General features: G+C 39.0%; 1 protein-coding gene across 4 annotated transcripts in view; it reads right to left on the bottom strand.

Annotated features, from left to right (window-relative positions):
* The window catches only part of eea1 (early endosome antigen 1), a 66,182-nt gene extending 52,915 nt beyond the window's left edge, over positions 1–13,267 (bottom strand). For 2 of the 4 annotated variants that reach the window (XM_057835876.1, XM_057835875.1), the window contains exons 1-3: positions 13,110–13,267; positions 4,750–4,827; positions 4,544–4,656 (exon numbers count right to left, since the gene is read on the bottom strand). In XM_057835876.1, coding sequence (XP_057691859.1) covers positions 4,544–4,656; positions 4,750–4,827; positions 13,110–13,133 — 215 coding nt within the window. In that variant the 5' untranslated portion in view covers positions 13,134–13,267. Of the gene's footprint in view, positions 1–4,543; positions 4,657–4,749; positions 4,828–13,109 lie in introns of those variants that run through there. The other 2 variants (XM_057835878.1, XM_057835877.1) reach the window with 1 other exon arrangement.
* Positions 13,268–14,431: the final 1,164 nt, after the last annotated feature.

The raw sequence follows: 14,431 nt of genomic DNA on the forward strand, positions 1-14,431 counted from the left end.
AAATAAACGACCATTTCAGTATCAAGTTAACATTTTAAAACAGTAAATAAAATACTCAAGTCCCCATTCTGTATCAGCAGCTTTAGACTACATTCAATTCATTTAATTTTGCGAATCAACTGTTAAAGTTGTTAAAATTGCTCCCGTTATTCCATAATTTCCCTTCTGTCTACTTTCGACATGTGAAAGTTTTAAAACTGTTTTGAACATAGATTCAAGTCAACATTTTGCCAATTTAGGAGTATTTTAGATAAAAAGTTCAATAGGTTCGCTTGGAAGGTTCACAACAGCATACTAGGGAAGTCTTCTGCTTTAAGATGGCGGCTTTTTACCAACGCATCTGGTTTTCAATACTTCAATGTTGCTAACGCGGTCGAGTCTGTCGTGTAGCATCTGGTTCTATATACATATGATATCTATTATCTCCAGTAAAACGACGTTGACGTAGTTTGTTGCGGCTGTCAGCAGCAGTCAGGTATTCTTGTGTTTTTTATCCAGCGGCATGAGTTGAGCTAAAGCCGTGAGTCGAGCATTGGCATTACCCGTGCTGTGTATTAGTTCCACTTGACATATTTTAATAATCGGAATTTGGATGTTTGTGAATCGTTCTCGAATCTTCAGCGGCCGAATCTTCAGCGGCCGAATCGTGTGTTGGATGGTGTGTGAAAGTTTTAAAACTGTTTTGAAGAGAAGATTCAAGTCAACATTTTGCTGATTTAGGAGTATTTTAGATAAAAAGTTAATTACCGTAATTTCCCGAATATAACGCACATTTTTTTTCCCCCAAAATCAACTTGTAAACTCATGGTGCGCATTATAAACGGGTACATGGATGGAGACAGAAATATATATGTATTACATATATATATAAACCATTTTTTTTCATTGACACGGCCACGTTGTGTTGAAGAAACGTATGCGGCGACCCGTTGCCGACCATTACGGTACGTGACGTCACCATTTTGTTTCGGTAATACTTCACTCTAATCGGCCGAATGATTTCGTCTGTGTTAAATTCTGCTTTTTTCACTCTTCATAAAGCACAGAATTTAGTTTCTTGAACTCATTTGAGTCGATGTTTATTGCAGCTCCGCAATTCGGGCCATAACAAATGTAAGGACACACACTTCCTGTGTCCGTCAACTATATCGGTCCCTCGGGAAACTCAAACCCAAATAACAATAGTGCTTTTTGTTACTGTGGTGTTGACAGCGATGAGCGCTCTCGGATTTCCGACTTACGTTCTCACTTTCATTTTACCGTATCAATCCATGGAAGAAAGATTTATTCATCATGAGGAAACGAGCAAGTTATACAGCAGCCTTTAAAAGAAAAGTCACATCTGTTTTCTTTTCTCCTAGATTCTGGTAAGTTGGAGAAGTTGTCAAATCATATTATTACCGTAAATATTGTCAGTTTACGGTAATGTTTTGAACTACCAATGTGCTATGCTTGTGCTGTGTTTCACCAGTCAGTAAAATGACATCTCTGTATCTGTACACGAGCTCTGTTTTCTTGTATTCTTCTATTTATTGGTGCTAAAATTAGGGTGCGCGTTATAAACGGGTACAATAATTTTCCCTAGATTTTACAAGTAAATTTGGGGTGCGCATTATACACGGGTGCGCCTTATATTCAGGAAATTACGGTAGGTTCGCTTGGAAGGTTCACAACAGCCTACGAGGGAAGTCTTCTGCTTTAAGATGGCGGCTGTTTACTAACGCATCTGGTTTTCAATACTTCAACGTTGCTAACGCAGTCGAGTCTGTCGTTTAGCATCTAGCATCTAGCATCTATCTATTATCTCCAGTAAAACAACGTTGGCGTAGTTTGTAGCGGCTGTCAAAAGCAGTCAGGTATTCTTGTGTTTTTTATCCAGCGGCATGAGCTGAGCTAAAGCCGTGAGTTGAGCATTGGCATTACCTGGGTCTATGACAAGCATTATGTTTACTTTCGGGACGCAATGCGCTCAGTTTCTCATTGCGTCCCGAAGACCGCGCTGTGTATTAGTTCCGCTTTACTTGACATATTTCAATAATCGGAATTCGGATGTTTGAGAAACGTTCTCGAATCTTCCACGGCCGAATCGCTAAAGGATGTAATGACGGCTGAGCATGTTGTACCGTGGTTCTAAGTGTTGGATGGTGCATCTTTACTCACGTGAGATAATGGCTCGTCATCCAGAATGAATTCTTCGGCAATGACTCTTGTTATTCCCTGGGCTTTGGGACTGTCGAGTGCCAGTTTGTCACGCATAGCAAAAGTTTCTGCCAGTGTTAGTTGCGTAGGACCTTTCTTTTTGTCTTCGGTTTTCTTAACATACTCCTCACATTGTTTGTGGTGGTATTTCGCTAAATGCTTGATTAGGTTGGTTATATTCAAACTTCTTACAGCTTTAGCACTACGCTTGACTTTATTGTGGCATATGTTGCACTCTGCCTCTTCGTTTTTGTCGTCCTTTAAGGTGAAATGATCCCACACAGATGACATTTTTACCGATAAAGTCTCTCGGTAAATTGGGAGACGGTAATGTAATCGTAGTGTGTTGAAGGTGTGCCGTAAAATGCGGATCGGAATTTAGGGAAACCGAAGCAAAAACTGGAATGGATTATGTAAATCGGTGCGCTGGAAAACCCGGACCAGATTTTTTTAAAAAACTGGATCGGAAGTCTGGATCGGAATTTTTCCGTGTTTCGATCCGATACCAGTGTAGCTGCCACTAAGGCAGAATAAAGAAATAAATAATTGACTCTTTGATCTGGGGGTGTAATGTTAAGCATTTAGTTTGTTTGATATGGAGTGGGAACTAAAGTTCACTGCCGCGAGTTGACAGGGGCACTATTAAGCGTTACATCGGCTCATTATCTGATGAACACTATTAGAGGACAGACAACTTTTCAGTACCTCTGATTAAGATCAACGAGGAAACATCTCAAGTGCATAGTGCATCGAAGAATTGAAGCTGAACTAATTTCCTCTGGAGTATGCGGCCAATGAGGTAATTTAGTTTGTGTTATTTGTTAGTTTGCGTTAATTGACTTAGTTTCTGTTAGTGTAGTTATGTATTCATGTTGTTTTATGTTTCTGTGTGAATATAATTTGACTTCATGTATATATTTATCTGTGCTGTATGAAAATGATCTGACTTAATGTATATATTTGTCTGAACTGACTTTATGTATATTTTTATCTGTATTGTTCAGTTCTCACGGCATTGTCACCGCATTGTCAAGGGCCAAGATTAGTCCTGATCGATGTGCCAGACAGATCTGCAGCTACAGGGAGCGTCTGGTTGAAGTTATTGCTGCCAAATGGGGGGGACACAAAATAGTAAATGTGATAGTTCACTTACTTATTTTTCCCTCTTCTGTCATTGTTTGCTTACTGTTCTCATTAAAATATGAAAACCTATCAAATGTTTGGGTGGTTTTCGTTAAAGCAGACAGTTTTTTCATCTGTGTGATTTTGACAAAGATCAGATCACATTTGATGGTGATTTTATGCAGAAATGTGAGAATTTCCAAAAGGTTCAGATACTTTTTCATACCATTGTAGGTTGCACTTGTGGAAAATGGTAGCACTGGAGGAAAGTGGGTTCCTGGAAGCTTCATATTTGATTCTTCTGAAATCATTGCCAGTGAATTTGCGTCTTTCCTTCTCGAGATGTTTATTGCTGCCCTGTTGGCTATTTACAACAAAATGTTTGATGGCTGTGTGTAATTTAAGAGAGTGTTCCTTTGAAAGACTTTTCACAATGTCTGACTTTTCAGAGACCGTTAAATGTCGTTTTGGCCCATTTTTCTTGAGAAGAATCTGCCTAATAACACACCTTCATATAGGGTGCAAATATCCTTAAGCCACACGCTGCACACAAGTACACATCATCTGATATGTATAACAACCAATAATTTTACTTTAATACAGCTTGGAGTAGGAAATTATGAACAAAATGACGATATGGTCAAAGTTTGCCACTTCACTGAAAATTGTGCACACAGGGGTTGGAAGAAAATCGGGAAAGTGAAGGTTTATATTTCAAAATTCAATTCTGGAATAACCAGTATACAATAATTTTCACTGTGGCCAAATAATGTAATTTGGTTGAAAACCTGTCCTCCCCAAAAATATGTAATATATTGCATTGAAGGGGCTTTATTCTCCAATCTTACTCCTTTTTTCAATATTTTATGCAGCCAGCAATTGATCTGAAAATAGCTCATCGATTGAAGCATCGATCAGAAAACAAAATTTAGATAATCGATCAAGTGATGGTTCATAACTACAAAAACTAAGTTTGGGCACTACCACGTCTCCTGGTATTCTGGCTTCCTCCCACATGCCAAGAACATGCATGCTAGGCTGATTGAACACTCCAAATGAGTGCGTGCGTGAATGGTTGTTTGTCTCATTGTGACTGCCATTCAGGGTGTACCCAGCCTACTGGCCATAGGTGCTGGGATAGGCTCCAAGACCCCCACGACAATCGTGAGGAGAAGAGGCATGGAAGATGAATGATGAATGAATGAAGAAATATCAATCCTACCTGGTGGGGGCCATATGCGCTGGAAGGTCTCCAGTGTCATGGAATAGCTGATAATGCTTGAACAAATCCTCTGCTGAACTGTGGGACTTCATGCATTGAGGACAGATGAAGCCCTAAACCCAGATTTCACAGATATAATCATTAACAGATTGTTTCAGCTCTTTTCAAAAGGACGAAAAATGCAAACACTTCATTTATATAGCTACCTCTGAGGTTTGATCATGGTTAACTTCTGTGCTCGGCTGCTCTGTCTCTGCATTCTGGGAGCCTCCTTTCCCAGGAGTCTGGAAAATAGAGAAAGCTCTTCAAATGATCTTTTTCAATTGATTATGAAGGCAATCATTTCAGTCAACTTAAAGAAAAATGAATGTTTTACTTTTATGATGGCATGTGAGTACACCTGCATTGCTGAATGGCATTCAACACAAAAGCTATAAAGTCTGTAATTCTGGATGGACGTGTGAGAGCTACAGTATATAATATTGGATGTAGCTTTAATACAATACAGATGTTCTACACTGACGTAAACTCCCGTTCCAGTGAGGGTGGGAACCTCTGGGTATCTCATGATACGCTACAAGGCTCACGATAACGCTTATGTCACAATACGGTGATACAACATTTATCGATACATTAGTCAGGAAATCAATCTAAGATGTTCTACAATAGTGATCCCCAACCACCGGGCCAGGGAACGGTACCGGTCCGTGGCACATACGCTACTGAGCCGCAGAGAAATAATAATGTGTGAACGACCGCAATCTGGCCTGTGCCTCTTGACACATCTATAATAATCCGGGTAACGATGTGTGTACGTTACTAAGAGTGTGACAATATCTCGATACAGCGATATATCGCGATATTTTGCAACCCGATCGGTTATCGATATGCTCCCGCCAAGTATCGATACTTTTATTTGATATATTGGCTATTGGATGTTGTAAACTGCTCAATGTTTGTTGAGCAATTCCTTGGCGGTCCACTAGGAGCGCTCGAGAGTGGCGGTGAAGGTAAAGTGCGCACAAGTCGTCTAGAGAAGAAGAGCGGAAGCTCCAAGTGGGTTGAAAAAAATAAAAAAGCTTCGTGAGACCGGTGGAGGAAAAGTGTGAAAAATATTGCTACAAATCACACATGTGGACACACTTTGCATTTTACACAAACAAGAAAGGAAGTAAGGTGAAAAAGGACTTTGCTGTATGCAAGAATTGTCTAACAAAAATAAGGTTCACTGTCAGCTGGTGACGAAGTGGATACGGATTTCTTCACTGCTTTGCTTTAATCACTTGAGGTAAGAAAGTTTTGCAATGTAATTGACTTTTTAATTTACATGTATTATTTTGATTATATTTGGTGTTGAATGATATAAAATAAACCAGGACCGTAAACTGGATGAAAAAGAATTTTGAACAAGCCTACATGAATTTACTGATTTATTTGATATTATTTGAGATCCACTTTCCATCCAGTTTATGACACAAACTGTTACTACTGCCATTTTAATACAATAAGCCATAAAAATGGCTTGAATAGCTTCCAAGATATATATGGTTATGTGCATGATAATTAATGTAGCCTACATATTAAAAATAGGTAATTATTGCATTTTTAATTTCTATACATTCAATTCATATTTTTTTAATTCACTCAATACTTCCAACACAAAAATATCAGGATTTCAACTCAAAAGCTATTAAGTAGCTAATATTTTTTTTATTTATTTTGTTGTTTTTAAGGTAAGGAACAATGTGACTGACTGAGTCCGACATCTCAAATGCTGAAGCAGATAGTGCTCAAAGCAATGCTTTTGGCAACAAAGGTCATATACGAATAAAATACCCACCAATTTTATCATTCCCCCACTCCAAGCTCAACTGATGACTGACACCTACAGCACTGTTAATTTTTTTTTTTCAAAAGATTTAAAACTTTAAAAAAATTAAGGATGCCATTCATCATGATCCCTCAAAGAAATATCAGTGCTTGTGGTTTGTTTCCTCTATATGTGCAGGTACACAATTTGCAGTAGATTTATATTTTACAGCAATGTTGCACTGAAAAGGTGTCACTGTTTAATAAATGACTTAAACAGTATTTTTTCTATTTTGAAACATCTTTTTTTTTCTTTTCATTTCAACAGTTGTATCGTAGAATATCCTGTATCAAATTTCTGACCAATATATCGATAATCGCTGTATCGTGATATTGTGAGATAATCGTTATCGTGAGCCTCGTATCACGAATCGTATCGTATCGTGAGGTGCCCTGAGGTTCCCACTCCTATACGTTACCCTCAAGTGGTTGGCCGCCCTTACTGGGGTGTTTGCAGCCTAGCGTCAGTCACCGTAAACAGTAACGTTAGCTGCCTAGACAGCTTTTTTTAATGTGGAAAAGGCCACCTGCTGAGCCAGAAGCAGAGCCTATGACCAAGTCCAACATGTGGCTAAAAGCTAGCAAACGAGGCAACAAAAGCAAACGCTTTGTGAGCACCATACCTCGTGGCGAACCGTATTTTTAAAGCCAAGAAACCTTTCATGACTGGAGATAACACATTATGCTTGCAACCAAGGATATTTGCCGTCAAGTTTCGGGAGAGGCCACTGTTGAAAAAGTTTTGATTCAGCATATGTGTGTTACATTTACATTTTAATGTTCGTTGATAGCCCCGTCGTGTTATTTTATATTTACTGTAATTTTCTGCCACATACAGGACTGTCTCAGGAAATTAGAATAAGAACTTTATCACAATATTCTAATTATCTGAGACAGTCCTGTATGCAGGACTGTCTCAGGAAATTAGAATAAGAAACAGGACTGTCTCAGGAAATTAGAATAAGAACTTTATTACGACTGTCTCAGATAATTAGAATATTGTGATAAAGTTCTTATTCTAATTTCCTGAGACAGTCCTGTATACTGGTCTGTGAAAAAGAGGCCCACATCACACCAGTCTGTGGTGCAAAAAAGGTTGGGGACCAAAGTTCTACGCTACAAGTATTGGGGGGGGGGGGGGGGGGGGGGTTGATTTCTAAATGGGAAAGTAAGCTATGTTTATTTATTTATTTATTTATTTTTGCACTTTTGAGGACAATATGTCAAACATGCACCCTTTTGAAGGACATAATTTTGGTAGCAACCTATTGATTCCTTTATTAAATAGTGACTTTATATAATTATATACTGATTCTTGGCGAGAGCATACCGATAACCTACTTGGGGGCCAAAATACATCACCATATCAATATATTGTTACACCCCTTAGCTACAGTAATTAACAAAATTGTCTCCTTCTAAATAGCAGCACTGATCATACCATACAGTCATTGAAAGTGGGAGTAACTGCTATCGCATTCTGTCCTGATGGAAACATTGGATCCTTAACTTATTTACTTTCCATTTTAACCTTAATGTATGTTGGATACGGAAACAGCTATTTAAAGGCTTGAATGAATGTATTTTGTGGAACAAGTACAAGTCAATTGGACCAAAGGGAGAGAGAGTAGGTGAAAGCAAAGTCCAGAGATGAAACACTGTCACATCTTTCTATCAGCCTCATCAGGTTACAGCACTGAAATATTCCCACAGCCATCATCACGATAGGCCTTGTTCACTGATAGCTCTGAGTGGTGCAGTTATACAAATGCTCTTGTCATGGCTACGTGCTGGAACGCTGGTTAGGATCTAATCAGAGTAACACCTTCTTCCAAGTACCGTAAAGCTAGGGTGACCAGACGTCCTCTTTTGCCCGGACAAGTCCTAGTTTTAGAATCTATTTTTGCTGTCCGGCCGGGTTTCATAAGTTCACAAAAATGTCCTGTTTTTATGATTTTTCACAGGACCAATTTGAAGAGAAATCCCTCCAGCCGCTGGGGGGCACCGCTAGGGCTGCAGCTATTGATTATTTTAGAAGTCGATTAATCGCTAAACTAGTTAGTTCGAATAATCCTCCTAATAATCGGGGCGGGAGAAGGAGTAGTTTTTTGTTGTTTTGTTGGCAGCTTACTCCCTGTATGATGGGGGCATTACCACCATCTACTGGGTTGATGGTTTGGCAAGAGATCAGGCAGTTACAGACTACAATAAGGAGTAGTTCTAAGAGACGTGGCTCCATACACCTTTCTGTAAGTTTCTCTCCTGTTAATGTCGATCATGTGTCTTCTGGTGTATATTGGTTTATATGTGTACTAGACATGCAGTATATTGTATTAGTTTGTGTATCTGGTTGAATGTTAGTATTATTTTCTAAGTAGCAGTGTTTCTTATGCCCTATGATTCTGTCATCTATGTTGAGAAAAGGAAATTCCAAATTGACAAGGAGGACAGTTTACACAATACAATTAGCGTGTGTTGAAATTGACACTTTATTGCCTGCAACGGTACTGCTCCCTGTGACGTGTCCGATGACCGCCTGTCCCAGTTGTTGAGTTTTTTTACGATAAATACAGTGGGGAAAATAAGTATTTAGTCAACCACTAATTGTGCAAGTTCTCCCACTTGAAAATATTAGAGAGGCCAGTAATTGTCAACGTGAGTAAACCTCAACCATGAGAGACAGAATGTGGGGAAAAAAAAACTGAAAATCACATTGTTTGATTTTTAAAGAATTTATTTGCAAATCATGGTGGAAAATAAGTATTTGGTCAATACCAAAAGTTCATCCCAATACTTTGTTATGTACCCTTTGTTGGCAATAACGGAAGCCAAACGTTTTCTGTAACTCTTCACAAGCTTTTCACACACTGTTGCTGGTGTTTTGGCCCATTCCTCCATGCAGATCTCCTCTAGAGCAGTGATGTTTTGGGGCTGTCGTTGGGCAACACGGACTTTCAACTACCTCCTCAGATTTTCTATGAGGTTGAGATCTGGAGACTGGCTAGGCCACTTCAGGACCTTGAAATGCTTCTTACGGAGCCACTTCTTTGTTGCCCTGGCTGTGTGTTTGGGATCATTGTCATGCTGAAACACCCAGCCACGTCTCTTCTTCAATGCCTTTGCTGATGGAAGGAGATTTTCACTCAAAATCTCTCGATACATGGCCCCATTCATTCTTCTCTTTACACAGATCAGTCGTCGTGGTCCCTTTGCAGAAAAACCCAGCCCGAAAGCATGATGTTTCCACCCCCATGCTTCACAGTGGGTATGGTGTTCTTCGGATGCAATTCAGTATTCTTTCTCCTCCAAACACGAGAACCTGTGTTTCTACCAAAAAGTTCTATTTTGGTTTCATCTGACCATAACACATTCTCCCAGTCCTCTTCTGGATCATCCAAACGCTGTCTAGCGAAACGCAGACGGGCCTGGACGTGTACTTTCTCTAGCAGGGGTACACGTCTGGCAGTGCAGGATTTGAGTCCCTGGCGGCGCATTGTGTTACTGATAGTAGCCTTTGTTACTGTGGTCCCAGCTCTCTGTAGGTCATTCACTAGGTCCCCCCGTGTGGTTCTAGGATTTTTGCTCACCGTTCTTGTTATCATTTTGACACCACGGGGTGAGATCTTGCATGGAGCCCCAGATCGAGGGAGATTATCAGTGGTCTAGTATGTATTCCATTTTCTAATAATTGCTCTCACAGTTGATTTCTTTACACCAAGCGTTTTACCTATTGCAGATTCAGTCTTCCGAGCCTGGTGCATGTCTACAATTTTGCCTCTGGTGTCCTTCGACAGCTCTTTGGGCTTGGCCATAGTGAAGTTTGGAGTGTGACTGACTGAGTCGTGGACAGGTGTCTTTCATACCGATAATGAGTTAAAACAGGTACCATTAATACAGGTAATGAGTGGAGCCACCTTAGACCTCGTTAGAAGAAGTTAGACCTCTTTGACAGCCAGAAATCTTGTTTGTAGGTAACCAAATACTTATTTTCCACTCTAATTTGGAAATAAATTCTTTAAAAATCAAACAACATGAGTTTGTTTGTTTTTTTCCCCACATTCTGTCTCTCGTGGTTGAGGTTTACCCATGTTGACAATTACAGGCCTCTCTAATCTTTTCAAGTAGGAGAACTTGCTAAATTGGTGGTTGACTAAATACCGTAATTTCCCGAATATAAGGCGCACTCGTGTATAATGCGCACCCCAAATTTACTTGTAAAATCTAGGGGAAATTATTGTACCCGTTTATAACACGCACCCCAATTTTAGCACCAATAAATAGAAGAATACAAGAAAACAGAGCTCGTGTACAGATACAGAAATGTCATTTTACTGACTGATGAAACACAGCACAAGCATAGCTCATTGGTAGTTCAAAACATTACCATAAACTTACAATATTTACGGTAATAATATGATTTGACAACTTCTCCAACTTACCAGAATTTAGGAGAAAACAAAACAGATGTGACTTTTCTTTTAAAGGCAGCTGTATAACTTGCTCGTTTCATCATGATGAATAAATTTTTCTTCCATGGATTGATACGGTAAAATGAAAGTGAGAACGTAAGTCGGAACTCCGTGAGCGCTCATTACTGTCGACACGACAGTAACAATAGGAGCTATTGTTATCTGGGTTTGAGTTTCCCAAGGGACAGATATAGTTGATGGACACAGGAAGTCTGTGTGCTTACGTTTGTTATGGTCCGAGTTGCGGAGCTGCAATAAACGTTGACTCAAATGAGTTCAAAAAACTAAATTCTGTGCTTTATGAAGAGTGAAAAAAATCATTCGGCCGATTAGAGTGAAGTATTGCCGAAACAAAATGGTGACGTCACGTACCGTAATGGTCGGCAACGGATCGCCGCATACGTTTCTTCAACACAACGTGGCCGTGTTAATTAAAAAAACGGTTTATATAATATATATATATTTCTGTCTCCATCCATGTACCCGTTTATAATGCGCACCATGATTTTACAAGTTGATTTTGGGGGGAAAAAGTGCGCATTATATTCGGGGAAATTACGGTACTTATTTGCCCCACTGTATGTATATAATAGCAACTGTTGACTCCTGTGTTTGTTCTGACATGATCTGTAAAATCCCGTTTGGTGTCGTATCGTTGCGCTGTCGACGATTGTAAACTTTTATAGCAAAGTTTGATTTTGCCTATCAGTGAGCTAAGCTTCGTTAGGCATTATGGGTAATGTAGTTTTGCACGGCTGCGTTTGGAAACATGCTGGTTGGAGAGTTTCAGTTATTGTTTGCGTGCAATCTAGAACGTTGAATGAGAATAAAAATTGAGTGGGAATAACAATTTTTCAATGACAATTGTCATGATAGTAATTTATAAAAATGTTTAGTTGGCACATTGCATACTGTGTGCATGTATTGACTGGAGAACATTTTCATGGGTTTTCATAATAATTTTTTGCGTTTTTATTGTGTGATTATTTTTTTAAGAAGAATAACCTGTTGAGTAAATAAATGATTTCCATATAGTATATAATATGTACTATATGGCAATATATATCAATATATATCAATATATATATATATATATATATATATTTTTTTTTTTTTTTTTTTTTTTTTTTTTTTAATTAAAGTGAATTTTTCTATCCAGGCAAAGAAAGCACACTTTAAATATATTAACGTGATATAGGCATCTTTGAGTGAACTTCGGGTAAATTTCAAGTATCTTGAGGCCGGTCCAAGTGTCCTCTTTTTCGGGAATCAAAATATGGTCAGCCTATGTAAAGCAGAGAGGTTCATTTCAATGCAGCTCGACTTCAGAAAGTCTCAACTATGACACATGGCTTCTTACCAAACAAACATGTTCCAATGGATTCATTTGTGAACTCAAGATCTGTGTCAGAACTTGGGACTTTGCCCCTATGTGATTGGAGGTGTGGAAGGGGCTGTAATTTTGCTCCTTGAAATGCAAGTCACACCAATGTAGGGCGAAATTTGTGTTCACCACCGTGCACATCGCGCTGCCTCATGGGAAATGAAGTCCTAAGGAAATTTCTATTTCGCAAGTAAACTTCAGATTTACAGGCGTGTCATGAGGAAGTCACGCCGCCGTTATCTGCCAGAATAAATTGGATTTACTCCCTCCTAGCGTTGTTATTTCCATTTGGGAAGGTTTTCCAACCGCAAAGGCAGGGTGCAGCATCAGTCAGTGTAGGGCTAACCCAAATTAGCATTTAAGCAATGGTCGATGAATCAACCAAACACTATAGCTAACGGAACCCAATCAACCAACTGTTAAACTGGTGACCAAAATATTAACTAATGTTTTCGTGCATTGACGATACACGGCGGGCATTGTCAAGCTTCTGAATTATGGTGTCGTGTTGTAAAATACTCCACCATGGCCACACACTGCTGAATAAAGTAGCCTCCGTCAATTCAAACGGGTTAGCATATCATGCTAAGTTTGGCAGGCAAACATTAGGAGCGCTTAATACTTTGACCGCCACTTGGTGGATTGATTTTTTTTCCGCCAATGTGCGCATATGCTTGGTCCAAATCCATTCCCCCGCCCATCCGCGACATGTAGTTAAATAAAAGGTGCGTTCCTATAGGAAACAGAAAATGACGGGCCTGCGTATCACGCGCACACACACGCAAAAATCACACTTTGACCCTGCGAACGTACAGTAGTTCACATTGTTCAAGCTGAACCTTACCATCTGTAATATCCGTCTAAGCATGGCCTTGTCCGCGTTTGTCCGGGCACGACCCCGAATCTGCGTCCCAGATGGAAAGTTTACGTCGCTGTAGCACAGACACCTGATCGAGACCAGGCAGGAACTGGGAAGGGGCGGGTCGTGGGAGGCATGGCTATTCTGAACAGAGCACTGCTCAAGTCATCGTCTGGAAATCTTAACAATATTTCACTCTTGGATTGTTAATGGGGATTTATTATTATAAAACATGTCCATAGACAACATTAAAGTATACAGCAGCGCATTATTCCTAGTGCATGATTTGTGACCAATGAAAATTATTTGTAATTTTGCTGACAGAGCAGCATAATCTTCAAAATGAGGCAGTTTCTCAGGAAATTATATAAATAAATGTAATTTAGGCAAGGTTGTAGGTTTAGTCTCAACATTGGTAGGGACCATATAACAGCATAACCTGCATGTACACTATAGCTGGGGGGTATAAGACCAAATAGATTGTGTGGATAGGGATAAGCAGGGCTGCGTTTCTCCCAAATATGACGCTAATTAATTGATAGGCTAAATGATCAATGAAAAAATAAATCTGTATTGACTTATACTAACTTTCATGTATATTGGTTCGGGTGATACACAGTTTGACTCGAACCATTGTTTTCAAAAACAAAAGAAACATTTTGAAAACTTTATTTTAGAATGTATTTTATTATTTATTTTATTAGCAATTTTAAATTGAAATATTTGAACATAAATTATATAAACAGAGCCGAAAGGAAAAGAAGAAACACAGTAAATACAAACTTGTTTATAATTCAACTATCCAGGAATGCAAAAATATAAAAATTGACTCAACATGTCTGTCTAAATTAATAAATTAAATATAACTGAAAAACCTCTTAGTCAAGGTATGACAAAAATGAATAAAAAATGGAGCCTTCCTTTGGGTGAAACACTCCTCCTTTTGTCCATAGGCACAACTAAACTCAACAAGAAATGAAAACGTTTTACCTTTACTATGATTAATGGAGGATTATCTGAAAAAAAATATCTGCATAGGCTGCAAATAAACATAGTTTTAAATAAAAAAATGTTGAAAATAAATAAAAATATATTTAAAAAAAAAAAAAAAAAAAAGTGCAAGTCATCAGACAATCAAACGTGAGTTTGAGAGGGAAAAAATGGACCGGCACATTCAGCAAGAAGGTAAATGTAAGTCTGAACGTAATGAAAATAGTCATTTATTTTCCGAGCCGCTTATCCTCACGAGGGGTCTGGAGCCAATCTCAACTAAGTATGGACAGTAGGCGAGGTACACCCTGAATCGG

Source organism: Corythoichthys intestinalis, chromosome 5, assembly GCF_030265065.1.
Source record: "Corythoichthys intestinalis isolate RoL2023-P3 chromosome 5, ASM3026506v1, whole genome shotgun sequence".
In the NCBI taxonomy this organism is placed as follows: Eukaryota; Metazoa; Chordata; class Actinopteri; order Syngnathiformes; family Syngnathidae; genus Corythoichthys; species Corythoichthys intestinalis.